The 27,848-nt window shown below is 37.2% G+C and overlaps 1 protein-coding gene across 2 annotated transcripts in view; it reads right to left on the bottom strand.

Annotated features, from left to right (window-relative positions):
* grin2ab (glutamate receptor, ionotropic, N-methyl D-aspartate 2A, b) overlaps window positions 1-20,436 on the bottom strand; it is an 86,928-nt gene extending 66,492 nt beyond the window's left edge. The window contains exons 1-3 of one of the 2 annotated variants that reach the window (XM_039652463.2): window positions 19,667-20,436; window positions 18,953-19,138; window positions 14,998-15,393 (exon numbers count right to left, since the gene is read on the bottom strand). In XM_039652463.2, the coding sequence (XP_039508397.2) occupies window positions 14,998-15,378 (381 nt within the window). In that variant the 5' untranslated portion in view covers window positions 15,379-15,393; window positions 18,953-19,138; window positions 19,667-20,436. Of the gene's footprint in view, window positions 1-14,997; window positions 15,394-18,952; window positions 19,139-19,333; window positions 19,355-19,666 lie in introns of those variants that run through there. The other variant, XM_089132517.1, reaches the window with a different exon arrangement.
* Between the last annotated feature and the right edge of the window lie 7,412 nt (window positions 20,437-27,848).

Raw genomic sequence — 27,848 nt, 5'->3', positions numbered from 1 at the left:
GGCAATCATCCCAAACACCCTAGCAGACATAAGATTAAAGTTTCTAAGAAAGAGAATTTTCATTTTCATATTTAATTTTAAAGCGATACTCCACCAAAAAAATAAATATATTCTGTCATCATTTACTCACCCTCATGTCATTCCATGGTTTTACTTCAGTTAGCCTAATAGCTGGTTTGATTTGCATTGAACGATGATCTTATGAAAAGTACCCCATGCCAGTCTCTAGGCATGGTGAAGGGTGTGTGATGATGTGGGGCTATTTTAATTCCAAAGGCCAAGGGAACTTTATCAGGATGCATATTATCCTGGATCCATGAAATAACTGGCCTTTAAAAATAAAAAAAATTAATTTAAAAATAATTTTTACTTTCGGTTAGGGGTTAAATGGTCAATATGAGCATCCCTAATCCCTTTAATTTTCTCTCAGACATGTCTCAGCGATTGCTACCCTTAATGCCACTAGTGAGTTTTTGAAAGACCCTGAGATAATGCAAATAACTCTCAATTAGTCGGCCTTTGTTCATCTGTGGTGGCATATTAATCATAAGGGTACTTGGGATTAAATCCTAAACGTAAGTTAAAATAAGCTAAGATATACACATTACCTTGAACAATTTAACCTAAAATCTTGATGCTGATTCAAATAAATTCATTGGGCACATTATGAGTTAACTACTTGTGAGTTTTCTTGGCAAACTTTCATTAATAGCCGAGTTTAAAAGAAAACAGTGTTTACCTTTGATATAGTAAACTCAGCAGGAATGCTGGCAAAATGGCACCTCTAACACTAATAAATGAAGAATTTTCTTGTTCTGAAATGGAACAGAGCTACTGTATCTTCCTCTCTCCAATCTCGGATTTTTTTGTTAGTGTGTGTTTATACTGCACACTTCCCACGCGCAGTGAGCCTATGACTTGCATAAGAGAACCTCACCTCTTTAACTCTCTCTCTCAAACACACACAAATACAAACACAAATACACACACAAACACAAATCAAGCTCTTCACTTACTAACCAGACTGATATATCATGAAAACCAATAAAACAGGCAGTTTTTCAAAATGGTGGAAGATGCTGGAGCAGATCGCAGAAATTGCTGCACATAAATATCACACACCAATGACAAAACCAAATTACCGCCAAAGGAAGAGAAGAGAAGCACAATAAGCTTTAAGTCCATGGTTCAGTTCACTAATAGCATAACTTTTGTGAAAACAAAGATCAGTGAGTGAGTGACATGACGGGAAGGCCAAGTATGGTGGCCCATACTTGGAATTTGTATGGGCCATAAATATCACACACACACAATCCCCATCCCATCCCATCCCATTTTTGGGCATTACAAGTTACCTTATCAATGAAAGGTACAGAAGGTAACTTTTTCTACTTTTATAGAGATGACAAAATGAGAAGAAAGGATTAAGGATTAAAAGTTTAACCATCACAGAGTGAAAGCTTATCATTTGCAAATGTGACTTGGACATTGAATATATCTTGCCAATTCAAACATGTAAGCAGATTTAAAGCACCATTTCAGTGCAAGAAGAAGCAAAAGAGAACTTATGCGGTACTTGTGCGCCGTTATCTGTGCGCATAGAATTGATTCCTTGTTTGCGTTTCCTGTCGCTTGGGCGGACACATACACATGAAAATATGTCAAAATATTCATCTTGGTAAGTGTAGCGCACGGCGGGTAGCACTCGTCTCGGTTCCTACGTCGCTATAAAAGCAGAAAAATGGACCAGCGCTAACCACGGGACCAGAATCAGAAGACGTGGATCGACTCACTGAAGCAAATATTAGCAAAGATGATAGTAAGAATCAATACAATAAAATAAACCACTCAGTTGTCTCTTTTGAAATTGAAAGAATGAATGAAAAATAGAAAACAGTAGCACACAGTATTTCTCAATATCAATGTCTGAAATTAAACCTCAGTTTCTCAATTTCAAGTTCAATTTCAAAAATCGCAGTTCAGTCCATGAAGAGAAAAGGGAGAAAAAAGAACCCTTAAATTCGTCTTCAGGGAAATCCAGGAAAACTTGAAAAACGCAATGTATGCAGTTCTGTCCTACACAATCAGAAAACTCTTTCTCACAACTGTCACTCTGTTTCCAGGATACGAAATGATGGGATGGCTCGCCAGTTTATAATAGTCTAATATTCTAACAGTTCTATTTTTAACTTTTTGTTTTATTTTTGATCAAATGAATGCAGCCTTGGTGAGCGTAAGGGCCACAATATACTCACTGCAAAGTTTTTTGTTCTTCATTAAGGGGTAAAAGGAAGTTCGAAATACGTACTCAGTGATATACTGTTATTGGACACCCGACAATGCTGAGAGTAGTGGGCAGTATACTGGTTCATACCGAAAACCGGTGTATATTTTTGTTATGATGTTCATTTTTAATATACCACAATACCGATGTATTTCATTACACAACGTTCGGAACGGACGTTACGCTTTTTTTTAGACGTTGTATTAATGTTCTTGCTTGGTTATAAGAATGTCATTAGAACGTTAAGAAATACAATTTTAGGTTATACTGGGCACTATTCTTTTCTACAATATTAACTAATGACAATAAAATAGATCACCATCAAAATCGATTTATTGCAGTAATTCCTCTCTCAACCAGTAAAAAATGCTTTGAACACCTGATTATGCATGGAAAAAAAACGCATAAACCAAAAAAAAAAAAAAAAACGTGATATAAATTTTTGGCCAAACCGCCCAGCACTAGCTGACAGCGAAGTTTTGATGAATATGCAAATATGTGTTGTTCAATACCAGAAAAGATTTTCACTTGAAAGATAGAAACTTTTTTTTGGCCGAAATGACGCCAGTTTGTTTTTTGATTTCGCTTGAAGTATATTGGAGTCTAAATATTTAGTCTAAGTATTTTACATTCTGTATACCTTTTTGAATATCACATTTATTATTATAATTATTAATAATAATTGTATTCTTTAAAAATATATATTTAGACAACTAAAATGGAACCCAAGTTTGGAATCACCTAAAGAGGTGACTCTCAGACTGGACTGTAAACAATATAACGAAAAACTGAAGCGGATTGTATACTGATCGTATGTTTGCAGTCAATGCCAGTATCTAGCTTGCAACAGCCTTGAGTAAACCTGTAACCACAGTGACAGTACACAAAAGTAAGTGTTGAGACCTTTGTTGGCATCTTTAAGAATAATTTGTATTCAAAACCGTTTGGCATTTCAGGCAACTCCCAGTGTTTTCATTCTCTCAGATGTGTGTAAATTCAGTTTTTTTTTTGTGTGTGTGCTGTTCAGCTTTTTTTTTCTTATTCCCACCACCTAACAGTTTTATCTCACTCTCAAACACAATACCCCATTCTCTGCCATAACCGGAGAGATGCTGACAGCCCTAATGTCAGTGATTGACAGCAAAGAATAAACCACGAAGTGCATGCTAATGTCATATGCTTGTCAATGACTAGCTTCCTGTGGTTCATACAGCATTTTATCAACTGATCTTTCTCAAAAATGTTGTTGTGACTACAGAAAATGTAAGTAACTTTGGTCACACAATAGTTTTCTCTCTTTATAACTGTATAGTGTATAAAAATAACAATCCAAATAGGACTAACAAACCACATTACGTTGCTGTGTGAATCAGCCTCTCACTGATCAATGACAGATGTCATTTGCATGTATGGTGTCTCCATTCTGCAAATATGTAAATTTGTTTCTGTAATACGTTTTCTCTATCCTTCTCAAAGGACTCTAGTATATAATTCAGCTGGACTGAGAATGTCATTTGACATTCTTCATAAATTCAAAAGAACGTTTTACCTTTTGAAGCCAGCTGGTGAAATGTCCACTTGTCAATAAAAAACAGATTTCTGCCTGAGGCATTGTGGGGGAACTGCATCTCTCTCTCGTTTACTCTCTTTTTATCCTTGTAATCCTAAAGGCATTTAGAGGACACTCCAATGGACAAAAAAAATTAAAATAAATAAATCATGTAACTAGAGAGTCTCTTAACTAAATCTGTTTAAGTTACATAAGACCAATTTGAATTCTATTTACTTTGATTAATTAAAAATAAACATGATCATGTAATTACCCCTGATCATAAATAAATGATGTTACATTTTATGCAATAAAAATAAATAAAACCCACTAAATAAATAAAAAAATAATATAATATATAAAATAAATAATAATAATATAATATAATATAAAATATAATAATAATATAAAATAATATAATATTTACAAAATAATAAAATAAAATAAATAAAACCACTTTTAATCAAGTCTATTCAATGCTTTCATTTCATCTAACTTCTTTGAATTATCGTAATTTTCTCAGCAAAAATTGACGTAGAAAATCAATTTGATTAGTTATTGACATATTAAAATCTTTAATTGATTAAAAACCTATTATGCACTAAAATCATCTACAACGTCTAGGCTACCTGTAGAGCAACAACTGTGCAATTACGATGTGGACAAACATGTTGCTACCAAGGTGTTTGTGCATGTATTTATGTATGTATCCTTTGGTGTGCTACAGATCAGGCACGTAATGAACTAATACTGATTACATAATCATCATTTAAAACTTGTTGACAGTAGCACACAGCAGCACGCTGTTGGTTAATTAATAGTGAAAAACACTCCTGTTGAACATGCACTTAGCAAACAACTGATAAGAAGATGAGGCAAAGGACGATAATGACGCTTCATAAAAGTATTGCACGAAATGTTCTCTTTCTGCATATCTCTGGCAGACACGCAGACACATGGGCATGACCGACTGAGGACGGGGATGAGGCACAAGGTCAGCCAAACTGCAGCCTGCCTCGAGCAGATGGGGCTCAAGTGCCTTGCTCAAGGGCACAATGGAGGAGGGTTGTATGGTGCAGGGTCTTTCAGATACGTTCTTCAAAAAAAGGTTGTTATTAGATTAAGTGAAGAACCCACTTATCAAGAATCATTTTTCACTTTATAGGGGGGTACTTGAGGCTATATGGTTCTTTATTATTGGTTTTTGATCCAGCGAAAACATTCCTCAGAAATTCCTTTTTCAAAGCTTGAGAGACTTAATGGAGTTCTCAGATCTTCTGGGTTTTTACTACATTGAAAATTAATCTTTGTCCCGCTGTTCTGCAGTACCCGCTGATAGCCGCCTGCTTTAAAACGCTCCCTTTAGTGTTTGTGTAAGGGCTCTGTGAAGGGCGTCAAAGGTATCTTTTTACAAAATAATACAGAGACATCTGTTTAGCTCATGAACGTAATGGTCAGGTGTGTTTAAGTTAGTCAGAATCGGCTCAAAACGCCAGGGTTTTTGTACAGCACAAGTTCAGCACAATCTCGAATAATTTCATTACAATCAACAAAGTGTACACACAATGCCAACAAGAAATTCATTGCACAGCTTCATTGATTATGACGGAAATTTTCACAAGAGCAGCTTCGTGTATACCTCGCTTTGAACTTTAATTGTAATTGACAGCTTCAGTGATTATAATGGCAGCAATCTTTGCTCGCTTTCTGTATATAATATGTATTTTTCATGCTGCTAACTACCCACCGCAAAGTTTCTGGATTGACAACCGTATTTAAATGAGCAATTGAATCCGATTGACAGGGTTAAGCACAGCAATGGATGGAAAAAAAATCTGATACTGCATGTCAAATGTGCATTAAGTCTTGGTGTGCAAGTGCAAAATAATAGACCTGCCAGTTTTTATGTAATGTGTTACTTTATTTTTCATCTAATTAGCCTACTACATTTCTAAATGTCACTTCTGTTCAATAGTTCAAAGCATTTTGTTTTATGATCTGTCCTGACAGTTTTATTTTTTTATTTCATGAATAAATAGGATACTTATTAAAAACCATTTTTTTGCATTTATTCTGAATTTATTGTCAGTACTGAGCTTGCGGTACACATGGGTAGGGTACTTTTTATTGTAAGTTTGTATGCCAGGCCCAGCCATGTTTTCACTGTCACTTCCAGGGCTTCCTCAAGGCCAACGGCCAAATTCCTTGGTCCAAAGTGGGCCAACTGGGGCTTGAGAAGTAGTCATGAACAAAGGCAGAGTTTATTTATTTATTTATTTTAGTTTCAATGTTTAAAATAACTTCTGTTTGTTATTTGATGGAGATTCTGTTCACCGTATAAGGCAGGAATATATTTATATGCGATGCTAAAGGCTACTTATGCAAACTATTGCAATAATAAATGCACATATTTTTATGGAAAATACCAGAGACAGCTTGAAGAACGTAGACAAATAATATGTGTTATCGATCGTGTATTTATTTGATTTTGTGTTTCATTTGTCTCATCCCTGTGCATTTGTTGATACCGGACTAAAGCTTCCGCAAATGATCATAAATTATATATACTCTGGTTACTCATAAAACTCCTGTTTTCTGTCTGTGAGCTCCCTCTGTTGCTCTGGCTGAAAGGACAACAGTATAGTGATACAGGAGAGACCGCTCAAACCTCCTCTGATCGCATAGTTTAGTGAAAAATGAATAGAAACGATCATTCTTTCTAAATAAATGTGACAAACATATGGTATTTTATCAATATGGTATTTTCTAAATGTGTAAGATTTTGGACTTAACCTTAAATGGAGTTATTTTGTGAATTCCTATGATTACAAATAAATGGAAGCAGGCACGACTGAATAAGTGTGTGTTCTCAGTGTTTACCACAGAATTATTTTTCTATTCGCGGTGATGTGGTTTTTGGGGACTGGTGGGTTAATAAAGGACAAAAGCTTAGGCTGCGCCACAGGGGCCTATATGTATTGTAATAGGGGATTATCACGCTTCCGGGTTTCATGGGCGGGATTTGACAACTTTGTGCATGTCCACTTCCGACGCAGTTCAACAATGCCTGAGACGAAGGCTATATATGTCACTGCTCTGTTCCACTTTGTAAATCTAACCAAAAACCCCAACCCTACTTTTCCTAATAAGTTTTTATGAATTGCTGACTGAATTGAGTATAAGGAAGAAGTGGATTAAAACTTTAAAATAAAACAAGGTAGCACGTTTATTTGCAGCCGGCACTTTAGTGAATCAGACTAATTTACCAGGGATGACGTATAAATAAACTTAGTGTAGTCTGTCATCAGTTCGCCAGTGAGATCGGTAATTCAACGGAAGTGGCAGTGCACAAAGATCACTGAATCCGGAAGTACTACGTATCAGCGTGATAATCCCCTATGGTGCAAAAAGTCGAACTTTAGAGGCATGTTATCAATAACCTATATTGGAATATAAACGTAAAGGGTGGTTTGGCGAGCAGGACGAGGCCGAGGGACGCGAGAGATCGGCGCGAGGCCGGTGGCGTGAGTGATAATAAACGACACCTGTGAGAAGCACCGGTCTTGCATCTCACACAGAGGAGTGGAAGCGTAAAGGAAGAGAGACGACAGTGAAGATCGAGAGAGGAACAGGCCTGATTTTATGTTCTGTATTGTGTGCCAGCAGTTGTCCGTGAGGGGCTACTTTCATTTTGTATTTGTGTTATTTTATTTATTAAACTTGTTCGCCGGTTCCCGGGAACCGGTGAACATTCAACACTTTAATAATAAAATAAACAAATACAAAATGAAAGTATAAGCAAGCACAAAAAAGGCCCACAAAACAGAGCATAAAATCACAATGTAAAATCAGGCCAGTTCCTAACTCGATCTTCACTGTCGTCGCTCCTCCTTTATGCTTCTGCTCTTCCGTGAGAGATGCAAGACCGGTGCGTTCTCACAGGTGTCGTTCAGTATCACTCACACCACCGGCTTTGCTTCGCTCTCTCATGTCCCTCGGCCTAGTCCTGCTCGCCACAGGTGGGATTTAGGGTAGCGCTGCTGGGCTACTGGCATGAGGAAAAACGGCTAATTATTGACATACAGAAAAAGTACAGAGCTTAATTTGGTAATTTGCAGTTTTTGAAGAGAAATTTTGAGAAAAAAATGTTTGAATACATACTGAAATCAGACTTTCTGATTTCACACAAACAGTGTGAGGTCTGAGATCTCATCTGAATTCTCACAGAAACAGTGTGAGGTCTGAGATCTCATCTGAATTCTCACAGAAACAGTGTGAGGTCTGAGATCTCATCTGAAACTCTTGAGGTGGTGCATCTGAGATTACAGGGTCTTTTTCACAGGAAGGAAAAACTAAGAATCAGATTTAAGCTATATACACCTGATTTACATTTAAACTAAAAGATGTCTAGGAGTAACAATTGAGATATTAGAGAGGCCTCATTTGCGATATTTCTTTCCTATAAGAGTATAAACGCACCACTTTGTTTCTCAACCGGATTTAAAAAAAGACTGGAGAATGTAAATGAACTGACATACAGTTTGGTAACAGAAAAGTGAGAAATTCAATCCTGCCTGAACAGACAGAGTATGGAAGTGAATCATAAGGGGTGATCAGTCCCACACACAGCTACTGTGGCCCAGCGCTTTGAACAGCTACACATTTCTACATCTAATCCTACGCCAGGCAGTCTTTGATCATGCGATGACTGCTAGACCATTATGACCAAACATGGAAATGATCTAAAGTTGCTGCTGTTCTATGAAATAGCACCTGCAACAAATAAAGACACAGTCTCTGGATAAGTATTTATGTAATTTCAATAACAAATCCCAAGCATTAAGGCACATCAAGCCATGCCCTGGTGCATGCTGACACATCCGAGTGTGAGTTGGAAACCAACTTGTGAATTGTACCGATACTGTCGCAGTGTTGCAGTCATCTATGCACAAGTAAAACAGTGCTACTGTAAACACAAATGTTCAGACGTGTTTAATGATGCAAATACGCTATACCAATTCCAACAATTGCTTTGACTGATTTATCACAATAATGTTCTGCTTGCACAAACATCTATAACTCTAGTAGTTTTCTGCTTGAGAAAACCCTATCTATCTATCCATCACTCACCAAGATTGCATTTATTTGTTAAAAAAATACAATAAAAACAGTAACATTGTGAAATATTATTACAAAAAATAACTTTTCATAGAAAACTGTTCAACAGAAATTATTCTAGATGCTGAATTGGTGCTATATATGTTGAAAACAGTTTTAGATTTATTTGAAATAGAAATCTTTCTATTTCTTATTTTCTCTCAAGGAAAAAAAAATCTTACTGACCCCCAAATTTTGAGCGGTCCTGTATATAGCAGTGACTTAATGTTTTCAAAGGCAACTTAAGCTGATACACATAAAAGATCAAAATTCAACATATTAGCATAATCTTCCAAACATTCATTGTCAGACTTTACAAGTCAGTCTCTCACACTCACACACACAAATGGCCTAAGACACGTCTGAAAAAAAAAAAAAACAGTAGGAATTATGAGGTTACCGTTTCACTCAAAATGATTTAGCCTGTGTCTACTTCACTATACAATATTCATAAAGTTACTGTCGCACAAAACGCAGAAGTCTGCAGAACAGGGAATCTAAACTTAGACCTTAAAAGCTGCTTTCAAAGGTTTTTCAAGTTGTTTCACCCGCTCTTCTTCTCCCAAATAGACTGTCATTTCCAGTGAAGGCAGCACTAAGAGGGAAAATGACCTCATTCGGTCCTGAGCACAGCCACCAATCTCCATGTTAGCCGATTGTCCTTTACAACCCGGGGGAAAGAAGCGGCGAGAGGAATAGGAAGAAAGAAAATAACTGAGGACGAGAGAGACATGTTGGTGGTCTGCCAGGGAGAGGGATCCTTTGTGTAAACCCTCTCTTCAGATAAACCCTGAAGGAAGAAAGATAGAGAAAGGAAATAAAAGAGAACAAGAAAGAAAGAGAGATGGGGGGAAAGGAATGTTCACATATAGTCGGATTGCAGAGATTAAAAGAAGGAACGGACTGAAACTTGACAAAGGTCTGAAAGCTTTATCTTCTAAGAAAAGACCTGTAAAGCTCCATCTGATTCTATAGTTCAAAGCGCCACATACAGTATGGGAGCTTTCCTGTCACCCGACACCAACGTGGCTAGGGATTTGTTATCCAGTGTCCTATTGATACCAAGCAACTGTAAATTAATATATAATTTCAAATCTTTGTGAGAAAAGAGCATCTATAACAGCATCTAAGACCTGCTGGGAGTCACTTTTGGTACAGCTCATAATAACAAGGTGGCCATCAAGGCGGGACTGTTGGGAGAGAGCGGGATTTATCAGAGTATTGAGCGATGGCAGATCGTTTGTCCACTGTGTCCCATTATGGAGTCTTTTAAAGCATCTTAAATTACATTCCAGCGCAGGTTAGCTATTGTGACTTTATTGTGGTGTCTTCTTGAAACACAGCAATGCATCACACAAAATAACGAAGGACAAGTTTATTTTGGCGTTTACAGGACTTTCACTTAAGCAGTTTGTGATCCCTCCTTGGGGGCATTTGGGAACACAGAAGGACAGGTAGGTGTAAACAAGAGCTGGATGAGTATTTTAAAATGACACAGAATGCTTTTCTAAGCTAAATAAAGACTGAGATTTGAAGTATAAACATCCAAACTTTATTTTCGTGCTATAAATGTTTTAGTAACAGTTTAAAGTTTGGGGTCAGTAAGATTTTTTTTACTGATACGATAGATTTAATTCAGCAAGGATGCATTATATTGATCAAAACAGTGACAGAAAATACATTACTACCAAAAACATATTTCAAATACTGTAAATGCTGTATCTTTAACATTTTATTCATCAAATAATCATGGAGGGGGGGTGAAAGCATCATAGTTTTCACAAAAATATTAAGCAACAACTGTTGATAATACTAAGAAATATTTCTTAAGCAACGAATCAACGTATTAGAATGATTTCTGAAGGATCATACTGTATGACTGGAGTAATGAACTGAGCCGATGCAGCGAGTTTTATTGTAGCTGACATCATCAAACTTATGTCACGGTGACATCAGCAAAGTGTCTTATAAGCTTGTTGGGGGATGAGATGGCTTTCACCCTTCAAATGGGTTTTCTGTGTTTTTTTATAGGCACTTATTTGGCACAGCTGATGACATCATATGATCTAATGTGCCAGTGCAACCTCGGTCTATTGTTAAATGAATAACAAGAAAATTTGAGGGTGTGTGGGAGACGGATAAGTGAAAAAGAAAAGGACACTGCATGTGTGCACGTCCGCCTGTAAGTGTATGTTACATGTTTAATTTATGCCAGCCTCTCGATTTTGTTCTCTTCTCCCATAATGCACCTCTCTAATATAGGCTAGATACGATATAAACAGCTTCAATGGGGCAGAAAACAGCTTTAGTGTTTAACTCTTCAGCCCTCTTTTGCTCCTGTTTTCTTTCTCCCTCTCGAGCGCAACATATAGACCCTAAACACAAAAGCCCAGACCTCATTCCAGAAACTGAACATGCGAACCACATAAAGAAGCTCATAGAATATTCAGTCCTGCCCCCACAGTGTGTGTTAGTGCTCCCTGCCCTTTCTTTCCCACATGGAAGGCGGAAACATGGTTAAAAAGATGCGTCCCCGTGCCTTCATTTTTAATAACGTGAGAAGGAAAACCTGGGTTTACAGCGGAACGAAGCATCCTCCAGGACCCTCACATACACGCTCTCAAAACACACTTATGCACCCCCATGAGTGCACCGCAAAAAGACATGCAGCTGAACTTGATCAAAGCAGCCCCAGAGACACAGAGCTACAGGAGAGAAAGGATGTGTATAATACTATAGAGAAATAAAGGACATTCTGAAACATTTTAAAGGGATAGTTCACCAAAAAATTCTAACGTTACTTTTAAGACATACCTAACCCAAAAAATTTCCTTTTTTGTCCATGGACCACTGAAGCACACATTTTGAATAATCTTTGCGAGGTCCTGTCCAACTCCTACTTGTTCAAATCTCTCTTTTTGTAGCCTGGGAAAACCCAGAGAATGAAAGTTAGTCTGGCAAAGAGCTCATTCAAGCCCATTTCCAATCCGTAGAAATCGCGGCACCAATCAGAAACGTTGAGGCGGGCTTTACACGATGACGACAGCGCTGTGATTTTGAAGCAGATTTTGTAGCCTACATTACAAAGATGGATGCCGCCGTCGATCATCACTCGTTCGAATCAGCTATTGCGTCTGTTTTAAGCGATTTGAACATTTCCTTTTTGTTAAAAACCGAGCAAAGAACAACACTCGGAGTTTCTCCGGCTCTGATTTAGGGTTTTATTTAGTTAAAATAAACACAAAAATTAAATAGATTCTTTATCCGATTAATCGATTAATTAAAATAATCGTTAGTTGCAGCCCTACAGAGGATATTATATAAATAACAGATATTCTGATTAAAAGAAAATATAGTTTTTTTTCTATTCATAAAATTATTAGAATTATTCAAAGGATCCTGGAAACATTTTTACAAATATATTAAGCAGTTTCTCCAAAATATTAAGCCGCACAACTTTTTTTTCCAACATTGATAATAATAAGAAATGTTTCTTGAGCAGCATAATATAATGATTTCTGAAGGATCATGCGACACTGAAGACTGAAACTTCAGCTTTGCCACCACAGGAATAAATGACATTTTAAAAATGTATAAAAATCGAAAAGTTATTTTAAATTGCAATTATATTTCAAAATATTACTGGTTTTACAGTATTTTGGATCAAATAAATGCAGTTTTGGATACTTGTTTTAGATCCAATACAATTGGTTTTTTGTTGGGGGGGGGGGGGGTTAGTGTCTCTTATAAACATCATTATCACTATAATAAGGATCTGATAGTAATTGTGATATTTTGATATCTGATTTCGATTTTCTATTTCTGTTTATTTCAGACTTGAAAATGCACTGTGCTTGACATGTTATTTCACAGCCAATACAGCAATGGAGCATCAGTATCTAAAGCCTGAGTATCAAAAGGAACTCTGGGAGATGATTTAAAGAAGGGATGAAGAAGCGTTATGGGAACAGCAAGCAGGGGGCCTCTTAATGTTTGAGTTTCATTCACATCAGCCCCAGCATTTGACTCCCTTAGCAGCGCTTCCCTCCTGAAGAGTCTCTTCGATTATTACCCTCCAAACTCTACAGCAGCAGCGCCTAATGTGTCAAAACGAAGTTGGAGGATGTCGCTCAGAGGAAATCAGATAATGAAAAATCGGAACATTATGAATTCTAAACACCTTTCAATATATACTTGCCATCACAAACAATTTGTCATACAATAAGAGAATACTGTTCCTTTTTTTTTTTTTTTACCTCCTGGTCAATGGTCTTCGGTGATGGCAGACAAACATTGTGCCCTGCACATGTGAACTGCGAGCCCAGCACTGACAATAAATCCAAAATAAAATGCAAAGAACAGTTTGTAATATTAATTTATCTCATCCTATTTGTGAATTAAAAAATAAATCACTGCCAGGACAGATCATAAAACAAACGTGTTTAGAACTATTTCTTTTAAAAAGAATGTCAATTTAAATGTAAAAAAAAGATTTAAATAGTGAACAACAAAGTAACAAATTACATAGAAAAAGTGGCCGTTCTATTATTTTGCACTAACACTCTAAGTCTTAATGCACAGATCATTTGACATAGTATCAGATTGCTTTGTTCCGTACAATGCAATGGTTTTCACGGTCTATCATAAATCAATAGCTCATTTAAATACGGTTGTCAATCCAGAAACTTTGTGATTTGTAGTTAGTAGCATGAAAAATACATTATATGCATAAAGTGAGCAAATATAACCAATATTATAACCATTAAGTAGCCATTATAATCATTGAAGCTTTCAATTGCAATGCAAGATACAAAAAGCTGCACTCTACGCAACTCCTGTTATAATCAATGAAGCTGTGTAATGAATCTCTTGTTGACATTGTGTTTATACTTTGTTCACTATAATGAAAGGATTCAAGATCAGAACAAAAACCCCATCATGTTGAGCAGATTCTGACTAACTTAACTTAAACACATCTGATTGGCCATTGTGTTTATGAGCTCAATAGAGATGTCTGTGATTGGCTGCTTTACAAAGAGCTTACAAAAACACTTTTTTAAAAGCAGGCGGCTATCAGCGGGTGCCAGTACTGCAGAACGGCAGATATCGTCACATTAAATGATCGAATAATTCTTTAGCGGGCAAATATTAATCTTGACGGCCACCAAATTATTTGCAATGCAGGAAAAACCCTGTGTTTAAAAAAATAAATAAAGCACCAATGCACATTGCATAAGAATTAAAACATCCAAAACATTGTCTGGTTTAAGCAAGAAACGTTCCTAACCACGACATAATACCACAATCCACTTACTCAGTGGTTATTTCATCACTGTTAAAAGAGATTGTGCGTTCTTCTATAATTATCAAATCACTTTTTGGAGGGGTAGTTTGAAGTGAACTCAGCCAGATGATGCAACGGGATGACATGGCCGCGTATAAGAAGTTCCTACAGTTTATGTGGATGAACAATGTGTAGTAATAGCCTAATAGTCAAATGTATCCATTTAATAATATGAACATGAAACCATCCACAGCTAGACGTTTAACATAAAAAAATGAAAGAATCAGTGAATCAACGTGCAATCATAAACTTTTTCAGCTTCAACACTAAACTCTGCGGCAGATCCGTCACTAACACGGCCGCAGGTTTAATGAGCTGTGTTGCTATAAACATAGCTCATCGCCAACTTTGCAGAAACACATAGACAGACAGAGGGACAGTGACAGAAAGACTGGCAATCCGTCAGGCTATATCTGATGCAGATGGCACGACTGAAAATCGGCCAGGTATCTGAATTGTGTCTCGTTTAATGCCACACAGCTAGACAGTCCAAAACATGCCATTGAATATTTGAAATTAAGCTTTTTGTTTAGGTCTTGGTGGGAAACACCTGATTGAGGCCAGATATGATGAAATATTCTGCAGTGGGTTGCTGTAAATGCCTAAGCAAAAAACATGACAAATAAAGCGCATACAGCCAGCCAGGGAGGAATGAATGCTTACCTTTTCAGCCATGGTCATGGCAGAGCCGCCATGGATTCCCAGTATGGGCATGGAAGTCTGAGAGGAAACAAAGTCCAGCATTTGTGCCACTGCTTCCTGGTCTGTGCCGTCTCCATAGACCAGCCCGTGCAGTCTCTGTCGGGACATGAGTTCACACAGGTGTGTAAGCATGCTTCCTGGGTCCGTCTGGTTCACCTGGACGCTGAGTACGGTCACATCCAGCGGCGCACCTATCCCACGAGCCGGACGCAGGGCTGATTCGGATACGGTGGGGGTCTGGCCCAGTATCACAGCTACACTCAGGGATGGAGGCTTCTCTGCAGCCTGCGACCAACCCAGCAAAGCCCATAAGATCATTAACCAGACTATAGCTCCCATCATTCCTGGCTTCAGCCCCTGTGAAGATGAGAAGGATGCAAAACATGCTCAGACATCAGATCACATCAGGCAACAAATCAGGATGACTAAATCTAAACTAGACCAAAGTCAGACATAAATTGCATCCGGATTTTGATTCAGAGCTGTCTGGAAAGCGGAAGACAAGCTTTTAAAGGTTAAGATGGCGTGGTTCTCTGTTCAAGTACTCAATCATTTAAAGTCAATACTTTTCAATTAGTCTAAACAGTTAAATGGAACAGTGGTTAGGTTATTAGCAATTAACTCTGATGTACTGTCTTACAATATGTCAGCGTGGTTGCATTTAAATGGCCCGTCTAATTGATAGGACTCTTCAATAGTTTATTACGATTCTAGGCAAAATTTGATGCCTGAATGATTCCAGATGGCTAGTGTAGTGGTCTCTTAAATTACAGTAATAATTGATGAAACCATGCACTAACTGCGGTGCATTATAACTTCATGAGTAAAGAACAGCTTACACATGGTTAAATTTAAGTGCACTGATGTCAGCGGTTCAAAGATTGTTCAATCTCAGGAGACTGACTGTACAGTAAAAGTCATCTTCAGAATGGAGGAATTCCACTTATTTTTCAGTGGAACACAAAGGAGATGTATTCCTCTGCTACTCCATACAACATAAATGGTATTTCCCATTCCTTTTCAATTTCGCCGTATGGAAAACAGCAGTGTGAACAGTTCAAAACATCTCCTTTTGTGTAACACAGAATAAACCATAGAGGTTTGGAACAACTATAGAGTGAGAGACTCATTTTAATCCTTTAAGTTAAAAAATATAGATTTTTTTCATTTGGCCTCTTTTATCAAGGTAGAGATACTCTGTCTGCTATCAAACATGCTTTGATAGCAAAATTGATCAAATTCACTCTGAACTTTTCACTCTCAGAAATGTCACTGGATACACCTGCTTCATCCCTAGAGTTCAGTCATCAGTCATTTACGCCTCCATTTCTTTCACTGACTATTGGGCCACAGCCACCAACCACAGATGAAAAAGTACTCTGATGTAGAGAATAATCTTATAATAAAAATATTTGCTTCTTATTTAAGTCTGCTTGAGGATGTCATTGGCAACACATTGACATTAACAGGACATATATATAGCATTGTGAAATAGTGTCAGTTTGTCTCTCAATACTGTATGTGCCAGGGCATGTAATTTAAAATCAATCCTCATTGTGACAAAAATCAATGAAATGAAATGAACCCCCACAGTCTCTACAGCTTGAATTTGGGGAGTTTGCTTGGTGTGCTCAGCAATGAACGATGTGATAAGAATGTGCTGCTATCAGCGTCTGCAAATACTACCATTTTATATCACCAGTCCTCAACAAAGGACAAAGCTTAATGCAGAAGCTCATAAATTCACAGCTTAACAAAAAAAGTCTTACCCTGAAAAGTTACACTGAATATATAGCAAATGCGTATATGGGTAGTTGAGATGTAATAGGGTTTTCAACCTCACAAAAATTTATATTTATATAAAACAAATATAATTCTAACAACTAAATTATATTTTTACAATTTAATCACCTTCAATGTGACAAACTTGATACAAATATTCCATCTAGTTTCTATTAAAATGATGTAACAAGCCAGCGTGTATAATAATAAAAGGAAAATCCCTGTGCAAAACGCTATTTAAAGTCATTTTAGATGGTGTATCATGTCACACTGCAGAGGACAGTCGTAACACACACCTACGTATGTGTATATGAACAAAGACAATTAATTAAGTATACTGATATTTATTACTTGTATGTTATCGCAACATCAACAGAAAAAAAGTGGATGACTGTTATCGGCTAATATATTATATAATTCCTCCTACAATGTCATTTTTAAATAAATGAAGCAAGACTAGTTTAACACTTGACATTGACAAACTAACAATTTATTGATGTGTTTTCAACTGTTAACAAACACTTATTGCATGCAGATAGCAAGAGGTTTTAGCTTCTAACAGCTAAAACATTTAGCTGTATTGTGAAGCATACTAATTAGTGCCAATCACATAATTGCCTAATTGCTTTTTTGATTGTTGCAGTGGTCGTTTGTGAAAGTCAAAAAGTCATGCATGCCTCAATGGATGCATTAAAGATTCCAGAGGCTGGCAATTGTGCTCTGTTGTCCCTGTAACTTTCTCATTTTGTATACTCGCTAACATCCACAGCAAAACCTTAAGTCTAACCCGTGGTAGCACTTAGTGTTTGCAAATGTAGTGCATCAATCTGCATCTCGTTCACTCCTTCTGCATGTGCATCTGTCAGATTTGTTGGACAAACGGTAATGTTTTCAGTCACATTAGACATCACCTTCACCCTAAGCTTGCAGGATACAACTGAGCAGCAGCCAAGGTTCAAAATAAAGACAGTTCGTTTTACTGACATACAAAACAGACCCATGGCTTTATAAGCATCAAAAATTAAGCAACGCTGCCAAAAACATCTTGCCAATAGGAGTGTTTGTACAAGTGAGGTTTGAGTATATGCCTGGAAGAAGTACCAACCACAGTTTTGACGGTCTGTCACAGCCCATATTTCATAATTCAAAACCACAGCGTAAAGTGCGAAGAGCAGATCGGCTCCTCTGTTAGCAGAATATCACCGCTGAGATCACTTCTCTACGCAGGCGAATAGGGAGGTTGTGGGTGGATTTCTGAGTTTGACTGTGTGGAAAGGCAGAGGGGTCAACAGTTATGAGTATTCTCAAAATAAGCACCTGCCCTCCTCCCCCATCTATCACTTTCTCTGACCAACACGTACTGTATGCTCATAGATCCTTTTGTTTAAGGCCTAAACATATTCTTTTTATCTAAATATGTGAACATACACTTTTAGACATGCAAGCTTATGAAATTTACTTCTATTTTATTATTTAAATTTACTATTATGCTTTATGTTTTGTTTTCTCTCTCAACTACTGTCATGTCGAAGCAACAGTTTGCAGAGAATCTTGCCGTGCAAGTTTAAAGTCAGTATGTTTAAAGCGACTTTAATATTTAATTGCACTAAATTTGGAGGGTAACTCCCTTGCCCCCTTGAGCCCTGAGGTTTGTTACCAGCAAGAGAGCACATTAAAAATGTTCAACAGGGCATTTCATCGGTCAAGTGCTCATGTCTATGTTTGAGTACTTGCGTAAATTATTTTTCTAGCCTAAAGCGTAACAAGAGTTATCTCAATATAGCAAATGTAAGAATGCATTGCTGTATGTCTGGGTGTTCAGTTGGGGTCATTTTTTCAAGATGTGCATAAGTGTCTCTTTACGTGCATGTGTGGGTAGAGAGGGGGCGATTTTGATATATTTCAGCTCCTAAATTTATATCCTCCATAGCAAGAAAGACTATTTCAGGCCTGGTCCTGTAAGCAAGAGGAAAACATCAAAAATGTGCTTGGACAACGTGACTGCACCCAAATCTGCAAGTCCCTCATTCCCCATTTAGACTGAACCCACGAAACAACGGCGCCCCCTGTCGAATCTCCCTGTCCGCCGCTTCACACCTATTACTAAACGTTCAATATTTAAATCGTATCTTACCTTGCGTGTCACGAGGTGTCAGTGAAGAAGACTCGGCGTGGTTGAAATGTGCCATCTGTGAAACTGACCGGTGTCTTGTGAATGTTATCCACGAAGATTTCCTCACAGAGAAGGCGCGTTTCTCGGCGCATTTTTTTTTCAGACCTTCGGCGAACCACCTTGACAGGAGCTTAAGTATTCAATGTTCTGAAAGAAAGTCAACCAAAATCCTTACACTATGTTATCATAAATGACATAACTCATTATTTAGTGTATTTCAATAACTTCTCGCTCGTGGGCAAACTGATCTGCGTGGAAGCGTAACGGTCCCCCGCACAGAACCAAGTAACCTCAGAGACTGACCACAATACCCTACATAAGCGTGTTTTAAAGAATACCCACCAGTGAGCTTCTAAGGTAACGTTATAGGCTATAGTCAGCGATGAAGAGAAGAGGTGAGACCTGGTGTGTTTAAATAAGGGCCGGTGAGGTATTCCCCTCACGCGCGCGCGGGGTTTGTCTCTATGTAGGGCGCTCGCTCGCGCAGCAGGTGTTGCGCATCAAGACGGTTGAAATAATTTCTCCCGTCACGAAAATAAACCGACGATATTGAAAACGGCAGGATCCAACGACTCCCATATGAATGAGAGAGCGAACCCACATTTGATAAAGATATTAACATGTGAATAATTGGGTCTTTGATGTTTTATTGAAAGTAAAAAGAGAACAACTTACCTAATATCCTGGTTATACATCTCCAAAATACCAGTCAGGAATTACACCGTGTTCTTACTCGTCATCGTATAACCTTGCTCTTTTTCTTTATAAACAAATCCGTCAAGTTCAGCGCTCTTAACGGCGTAATTCCACCAGTGCCCTTGTGTTTACCGAGTCCATTCCTGGCAGAGGTTCACCAGAAAAGGGAAAAGAAAGAATACGTTCAAGGTTTTAGTCGATATAAAACGACCACATGGATTTTTCACCCAAAATATTTATGTTATTTCAGAGTCTCGAGCGCTTTCCGCAGAGAAACAGGTCCGCGTGCGTGCCGCCTTTGAGGGGATTCCGTCAATATCGCATCCGTTTGGAGAAAACTGCAACACGCCGTATTCAGACGTTAAAACGTCGATAGAAGGGATGAGATCTATTTCAGATATAGATTCCTCTGCGACACCATCGACTGAACTCGAGACATCATGGCAAACTGTCGAGCGCGTGTACGCTCCTTAACATCTCAGCGCGGAATTGAGACTGTACTGGCCAATGCCTCCCACGCGCTCCGCGCCAAATTCAACTCCATTCTCTTCCCTTGCCACCTGTAATTAAACGTAAACATATACGTTTTACAAGGCTGTTTAAACGGGGTTTCTGTCTGTAAACGCAGACTGACTGTAGTCGTATATCTCATCTGAGGGAAATCATTTGGTTATGCTCGTTCATATTTCTACCCAACTTTACAGACCATTGCTCTCAGACGCACACTCCATGAATCAAGTAGATGTCAGATTGAGGCGCTCTCTCTCTCTCTCTCTCTCTCTCTCTCTCTCTCTCCTCTCTCTCTCTCTCTCTCTCTCTCTCTCTCTCCCCATCACACATGAATACAGTCAAATGATAATGAGCGACATTAGTCCCTGCGCATGATGGGCGCGTCAAAACTGTGGAAAATTCTCAATCACACGACGCCTCAGTAAACAACTCATTTTCCCTCTCGATGTTGCAAAACCATGTCCCATCCACGTGTTAAAGAGAGCAAAACAGTTCAACGAACCGACTCTTGTCTGTGTCAATGAAAACGCCGATTTTGGGCTTGCTCCGTTTGCGCCCAAATTGGTGGTTCGTTATGAGTCAGACGCTCCCATCTGTGTAATTTCCCAGAAGGAAATCCACGGGAGCCGTTATGATCCCCAACTCCAGGAGTTAGCCCAAATCCAATGATTTTATGCTTTAAGATCAATTAACCAGTCAAATGAAAACTGCTTGACAAGTCTATTTAAAGTTGTTTAAACTTCAGATTATGACAGTGTAGACAATAGATATACAGAAGGAGTTTCCCCTCAGATTTTTGGGACAAGTAGATTTTAATTGCAAATATTTGTAAGATGCATTGCTGTTTTTTTTATTTTTTATTATTATTATTGAAATGTTCATCTTCATGCACTGTATTACAAAAACATCCTATATTAATTCTCAACTTAAGAGTCGCAAAAGTTATTTTTCCTAGGTCACCATGATTTTGCCAAGACATGGTCCTGGATCAAACATTGATCCAGGATCAACATTCCTGTCCCAAAATGTAGTCCTTACCAAATCTCTACCCCTAAAACTTAACCCATAACTTTTCCCTAAAATCAGAGGGTAATGAAAGGTGAATAACACTGATGTTTAAGTACTTCACCCTGGTGCCTAAACTTGATATAAACGGTAAACTTGTCCCTCAAATCTGATTAGTTAATTGGAAAAATGTTCCAGGATCAACAAAGATGTTGATCCAGGAACATGTGGTACTTGGTGAAATCACCTTTTGGGTAAGTGAGGTTACCATGGTTACTAAACAAGTTGCATTGGATTTTAAGAATGTTTCTGTCATTCAGCCCCTGGTCATGTCTAACCCCAGAAAGTTCAGCAGAGTTGAATTCATCAAGTTTATTCCACACCTATTCTACACACATTTATTTAGCCTAATTGCATTATTCATTTAGCTGTCAATTGTAGGCTATAATACTAGGGTGTGTTAACACATTTTACCATATTGACATTAATTTCAGGACTGCCTCTGGTACCCCCTGAAAAAACTATTACAAAACATTCCTGCATAAACTCATAATAACATACAGTATTTCTATTCCAAGAGAGATAGCTAAATCTTATTTCAAATATTTAGGTCAGTTTAATTGATTTCTGAATCTATTCAACAACACAGTCCGCCAGCCTATTCTATGTTTACCAGAAAACTATATTTGGGTATATTTGTAACAAACACTTCAAAACCATTAAACATATCATTTAACAAACACACAGGCCTGCTTACACAAGTTATATGCCTCAGGAGAATTCAGTCTTGCTGTTCGTCCACACAAGCATTATGACAACTCATTCCCTCTAAGTCGACCTTTATATACTAATTATTTAGAAATGACCTATTTTGACAACCTGCATTGATTACATTGATTTTAATGTACTGCTGAATATAACCATGCAAACCTAATATTGATTCATCTAATCTCATACATTCACATTTCATAATGCATTGCTGCTTTTTGTTACCCCCAGCGTTTTTTGTCTTCCTCAGCCGGCCAATCATGTTTCAGAATAGGCAGGAAAAGGACGTTTTACAGTCCCCTGAACAAATTTCAAGATGATAAACTTTACCATTTGTAACAGCAGGTCCATTGTGATTATCCATGTCTGTGAATCTAAGTTTGGAAACCTATGCCCATTATCTGCTTGCTTGAGCAAATAATGCAAATTCATGGCTCAAAGGGAACTCTGATTTGCTTTGGCAAGAAAGCTTTTCCTTTTCTTTCAGTTTATACGTGATCTAAACACATCAGAACAGCTAAAAGTTGTTAAAGAATTTACAGCAGCAAAATCTGAACATAAGCATTCCTGTGGCTCAAACAGTGAATGATGCTGCACAACAAAAATGAAATACATTTTCTGGAAGGTATTTCTGCTAGCTAACCATTCAATTCATTAATTCATTGTCTAATTAGAAAATACAGGTTAGTTTGCGTAGGTATGGAAGCAGTATTGAAGCTCCAGAGAATCTGTAACAATTATTAAGGAATAAGCACTTATTTGTGTGTGTAATGCAGAGTTAAACTGGGTCAAATAAGCAGTTATTTGCTTATTAAATGAAAGCCCAGAACTGACTTGAAAGGAGTCACGGGCAATTATCCAAAAAGCTCATAATTAAACGTCTGAAAACAGATAATAAATTTGAGAAAATTTTCTTTAAAGGAGAGAGCTATACACAAATGATATGCTTTGGCAACCGGCGCAAGCTCATGTTGACTAATGAAGATTCTCCCATTTCCTTGGACTGTTTAGATTTACACAACACATTTCCTTCATCTCACATCTACAAACAAACATCTGCTTATAACAAGACATTTGAATTCCAACACAGACAAAAAAGCCAAGTTAGTGCAAACTACCACCAACAGCAACAACAACAAAAAATGCACAACTTTATGAATAAATAAGGGAATTAAGAAATAAAGAAGAACTGGAAGAGAGGTTAGCTTGAGTCTGTCATGAGCACAAAAAAGTGGGAAAATTCTGTCTCCATGGTAACCCAATTTTCAGTGTCACCACTTTTGTTACCAAACAGACCATGCTACATTACATAAAACACACACTCCCACCCCCCTTCACACACACAGACAAATGTGCGCACACACTCAATAACAGCAGAGATTGCATGACAGTTTTAGCCTTTGACTTTGATACACAATAATCTCTAAAACATAGTCATCTTGTCTAATTAGACTTTTCTTTTAGTAAAAGTACTCCTAGAGGGGGAACACACCACTATCCCACAAACATCTAGTGTTAGTGAGTAATTACAAGCAAAACACCAAGACAGAATTTACTCTATAATAATGAAAATTTGAATTTGTCATTAGAATAAATTAATCTTAGTCCTTATGCATACATTTACATACACAACAAAACAAAATGCATAAACACGAGCCCCGACGTGCTTTGCTTGCTTTCACACACACAATGAAAATCACATAAGCTCAAGGTAATGTGTTTTAAATTTATCTATTTTATGAACCAATCTCCTAATTCATAGCAATAAATGAATAATGCAGAACGGCATTTTCAAGCTCGCCTCAACCTCGATGATCCAATCACTCATGAAAAGTGTCTAGCTTAAAAATGTCTAAACTCATTTGCGATGTAATTTTGTAACAATTCAATTCATTATATTCCCATACCATTTATAATGTGGAAATTATGTTGAATAATGACTGCAGTACTTTTACAATGCAACGTGGAAGCTGTCGAACAAACAAATGAGCAATAATAGCCTACATATTTTACTCAGAGGCCATCTCAGGCCAACACTGATACCAATTCAATAACACACACATAGTGTACTACATATAGATTGGTTTTCAAAATGTCTACTGTATGTATTCCATATCCAGCACATGTCATAAAATGAATCAGTTTTAGCTATTGCAGATGAGAGAAAAAATAGCAGACGACTAACTGTTTTGTTTTTGTTTTTTTTTCCGGGTTAACATATTTGAGACCCTTATCACGTTTCTGAATTTGTCTGAATTTTGCCCCATATATAAAACATCATCTTTATGATAGGCCTACTGCTCTGGCAAAGAAAAATGACAGCTGGTCAACATACTTACAGGATAATTTCCTTTTTGACGGGGTAATTTCAGTCAGATGATCTGATTAATGCGATGAATGAGGAGAGAATTTGAAGGTTCTTCTGAATACCAATGAGCAAGGTGTACAACTATTGCAAAAACTGCAGCTGGAAAATGTTATGCTCATATTTTCAGCACATAAATCCTCCAAATCATCGATCAAACATACAAGAGAGTTAAGCAAAGGAGAATACCACAGCTTACAATAGTGGTTCAGTATCTTACTATTTCAGTGATTTATTTGCTATGCTAATGGACATTTTCAATGTCCCCACTTTGTTACATAGCCTATCAGACTGTGCAGTGTGAGAATCCTTATGCAGCGAGTTAAATGAGCAAAATAATACAATGCTAATGCAGTAATCATAATAATGCAGGCACAGTCAAAAGCCATTACAGAAGGCAAACTAATATGAATAACCTACAACAAACTAACATGCCATTAAAGTACCTCAGAATTTCGTAATAGCAATATTTTGTCTCGTTATTAGCTAATTAATCTGATGCCTTCACTGTGAAACCATTATGAACTGATAAATGTTTAAAATAACGTACTATATATACCTGTATATATATATATATATTATGTGGGTTTTGACACTCTCGGAATCGTTTATTCACTGCTCAATTATGGATTATTTGTTCTGTTTGTTTTGTTTTATATTTGTCTTTGTTTTTGTTTGTCTAAATTTGTTAACATTGTTGTCCTTATAACCTATTATCTGTTATGCCTACTTATTTGTGAGTTATTGATTTAATTAAAGGATTAAAAGTAATTCATCTCAACATCAGGAGCCTTGCTCATTGATCTTTTCAGGATATGGGCTGCTTTACATAAACCTAATATAATCACTATTTCTGAATCATATAGCTTCATAACAAAATCACTAATGATGAGGTGGGAATTGATAATTATGTTTTATATAGAGCTGATAGAACATCAAGAGGAGGAGGTGTGGCTACTTATGTTAATACAAATCTCTGACTGTCTCTCTTCTAATGTTGAGCCTATTAACCTTGAGTGTCTTTTTACTAATATAATTTTTCATGAAAACAAACAGCTTACTATTGGAAATATTTAAAGACTCTGCTCCCACTGATTGACAGACACAATGAACTGATCATATTGGGTGACTTTAATAATAATTGGTTGGATCGGTCTTCCCCCAGGTGATAGAAATCTTTTAGGCAGTGTAAGTTAATCAGTTAATTAAAGAACCCACTAGACTTGATGGCCGTTCTTCTACCTTGCTTGATTGGATCTTTAAAGATAGGATTTTTATCGGGTGTTTTATCAGACTGCTTTAGTGACCATAATGCATCTGGAAAATTAAAATACAGAGTTCATTTTATATTGATTTTTATCATTTTATAAAATTAAAATACAAAATACAGAGTATAAATATATCACAATAAGGCAATCTAAAAACATGAATGTTCTCCAAATATCGACCAATCTCAACCCCTTATTCAATTCTCTTTTCAAATTTATATTGAACTGTCCATTTAAAACTCATCATTGTTAATGATTCACTAAACTGGTTGTAACCTAAACCACGAAGGGATTACCGGATTCTGTTTATCTTTAAATGTTTACCAAGATTACTTTCTGTAGCTGGTACTAGAGAACATTTCAATATAAAGCATGTTGATAAATGACACAGACTGTGTCTGTGTCTTTCTTGCATATGTAGGCCTACTGTGTGGCTAACCTTTGTGTCTATAGGTGCAGGACCCCCTTGAAAATTAGATGATAGATCTCAAGGGGTTATCCTGAAATAAATTCAATTCAATATCATTAGCCCACTTACAGGTGACTGTAGAGCTCAGCCAGGCAACTTCAGCATGCAAGCAGTAAACAAAACAAAGGTGCGTTCAATTAAATTGTGGCATTCAGAAGGGAGAGACCTCTGGTGGCTGGGAGAGGGAACTGCAGGGCGGAAAAACAGCTATTTTAAATTCTAATCATTTTTATTGTATTTTTGTTCAAATAAATGCATTTTTGGTGAGTGTATTAGAATTAGAATTTTCATTCTAATTCTGATGGGTGATTATAATAAATTATAATTATAATAAAATAATAATGATAAATTGTGTCTGTCAGATACATGCTATTTAAAACTTAAATGTAAATTTTAATCTGAAACGTTTATCTTTTTGTTTCTTTCTCTCTCCACTTCAGCTTAAAGGTGATGTGTGTAATTTTTTCAATGTTAAAATACTTTCTCCTGTCCCAGCTTAATGTGCAGAGACAGCTATAAATGAGCAGTTCATGGTTGATTGCCCTAAGAGTAAAGGCTGTGGCTCTATTTGTTTGAGCCAGACTTCCTAGCAGACAGGGGGAGTGTTTGGGAAATATTCATTAATTCACAAAATTCTGTTTGTGACACTAAAATGACTAAAGTTTTAAATAATATTATATGTTAATAAGGGATTTTACAAAACTGTAGTTTGGCTCCCCAAATTACTGTTACATTGACACTGAAAGTTGGTTCTTTAATAACTATTATTCAAGGTCATTGGAAGCCAATATAACATATTTTAGCACATGACATCCAACACAAAAGTCAGTTCGTTAAAGCTTAAACTGACTCCCTCTACGGGTGTAAAATCACTGAAGTGTGTGACACTAACTTGAATGATTTACAGTCCTGCAACCCCAGTGTCACTGCACTTTAGCCATTAGGAGAGAGAATGTACAGGGGGATATTTGTAAAAGTCAACTGGTCATTAAGTTTAGGAAGGAGATGCACTGTCCTGTCTGATAATGATTTATTAAGACATGTTCAGATCTAATGAGGGGGGGGGAAGGGTGGCTTGTGTGTGTGTGTCTGTGTATTCATCTAAGTGTAATCCGCTAATTTAGGGTTGCATGGTTAGCTTCATAAAACCTGAATGGCTCACTGTAGTGAACATGTGCTTTGCTCCACAGTTTCTGTACTGACAGTTTTGCCAATATCTGGAGCACGCGTGGGCCTAACACATACTCTGACGCAACACACACATGGTGTCCTGGATACGCCACAGATCCGACAACAGCCAGAAACCACACACATTCACACACACAGGCTATTATTCCACCGTTTAACCTCATGTGGTCCATGAATGTATGTCTGTTGAAGTGTACTTGACAGTGACTCTTCTTGCATGGGTTTTATCTTTGTGTGTGTGCATGTTATAGCTTTTACTTTTTTCATTTTATGATTTGAAAATGATCCAAAAAGCATCTTGTGCTAAGTTTAGTTGATGCACGGCATGGTCACTGATTCTAAATTTGAGAAAAATTAGTTTACTTACAAGTTAAAATAACAAAAAAGTTTTCAATGTGGTCTTAGATCTTTGGACCTCACCGTATATTTATATATATATACGTTTTTAGTGTATAGTGGATCTCAGCAGAGCGCTGCTTTGGGATTCTTGGTTGTACTTTATAACCTACTTTGGATTTCTGAGTGGAACAGTTGTTTTCCCTAAAGTCCTTAGCCTTCTCTAGCTCATATATCTGCAACAAAGTCCAT

This window comes from Pimephales promelas, chromosome 6 (assembly GCF_988280905.1).
Source record: "Pimephales promelas chromosome 6, fPimPro1.hap1.1, whole genome shotgun sequence".
Taxonomy (NCBI): Eukaryota; Metazoa; Chordata; class Actinopteri; order Cypriniformes; family Leuciscidae; genus Pimephales; species Pimephales promelas.
This window is presented reverse-complemented; position numbering and strand designations above follow the sequence as displayed.